A 1,078-nucleotide genomic window follows, 5' to 3' on the forward strand; every position below is an offset into this window, starting at 1 on the left:
TTATTATTATTATTATTATTATTATTATTATTATTATTATTATTATTGTATTATAAATACTGCATGTATTATTTTTGCTAATATTATTTTCTTTATCATCGTTCAGGAGTAGGTGAAGTGCAAAATCAAGGGAAAGATTTTCTTTTCAAGATGGGTATTGTTAAAGACAAGGTTGGATTCACAGAGGAACTAGACATGTTAGTACAGCACGGTCTCGAAAGCATACTATCTGGCAAGTTACTATTTTATGGCATTATTACTATTGCATACCTGTGTGTCCGCGCCATTCTCCGCATCTGAAAGCGCCAGATGTGTCGGCCAATCAGTAGATAGGACGCTATAACTACGAAGCCGAGAGCCAACCAAAACTCTTCGTTGTACACTTTAAGAAAGGCACTCATGTCGTCGATTGGTGGAACCCACGGGAACTGACAGCCGAATATGTCACTGTTGAGATGAAATAAGAAATGAATGCGTTATACATGGGAACAGCAGATGTATCTGATGTTAATAGGCCATAGAATTCAGTTGGTAAGTTGAACGAGGGGAGATCAGGTGGTAACCGAATACTTCGTAATACTGTTGAGAAGGTGAACGAGAGGAGTTTAGATGTTAAAAGATTGAACTCTGTTGAGAAGTTGGGGAGGTCAGACGGAAACAATTTTTTAAAATTGAATTCTGTTGAGAAGTTAAACAAGGGGAGATAACGGAGATAAGCAATCAAAGAGAAAAAAGGAAACAGAGTTATACTTTTTAAAAGTTTTAGTAGAGATTTACGGTGCTCGCAACTGCATAAGGTCATATGAGCGCCAGATGTATACTTTGGTTGAAAAGAGTTCTGAGGCAAATGTGCAAATTGAACAAGAGTCTACAAATAAGTATTTGTGCGTATTCTTGCTTGTGTCTGTGTATATGAGGGAATTAATGTTGAAAGGTAGAGGTTATTGGTAGTCGTAGATCAAAAACAATCAACTAGAGAGAGAAAGAGAGGAAGAGAAAGAGAGAAAGGGGGAGAGGGAGACAGAGGGAGAGAGAGAGAGTGAGAGAGAGAGAGAGAGAGAGAGAGAGAGAGAGAGAG

The 1,078-nt window shown here is 38.0% G+C and overlaps 1 protein-coding gene across 1 annotated transcript in view; it reads right to left on the minus strand.

Annotated features, from left to right (window-relative positions):
* LOC101862573 (chitin synthase chs-2) overlaps nucleotides 1-1,078 on the minus strand; it is a gene marked incomplete in the record, with an annotated part of 89,177 nt that overhangs the window by 50,391 nt on the left and 37,708 nt on the right. The window contains 1 exon segment of the mRNA XM_013081678.2: nucleotides 271-447. Coding sequence (XP_012937132.1) covers nucleotides 271-447 — 177 coding nt within the window.

The sequence above is a fragment of the Aplysia californica genome, unplaced genomic scaffold (assembly GCF_000002075.1).
Source record: "Aplysia californica isolate F4 #8 unplaced genomic scaffold, AplCal3.0 scaffold00141, whole genome shotgun sequence".
NCBI classification, from domain to species: Eukaryota; Metazoa; Mollusca; class Gastropoda; order Aplysiida; family Aplysiidae; genus Aplysia; species Aplysia californica.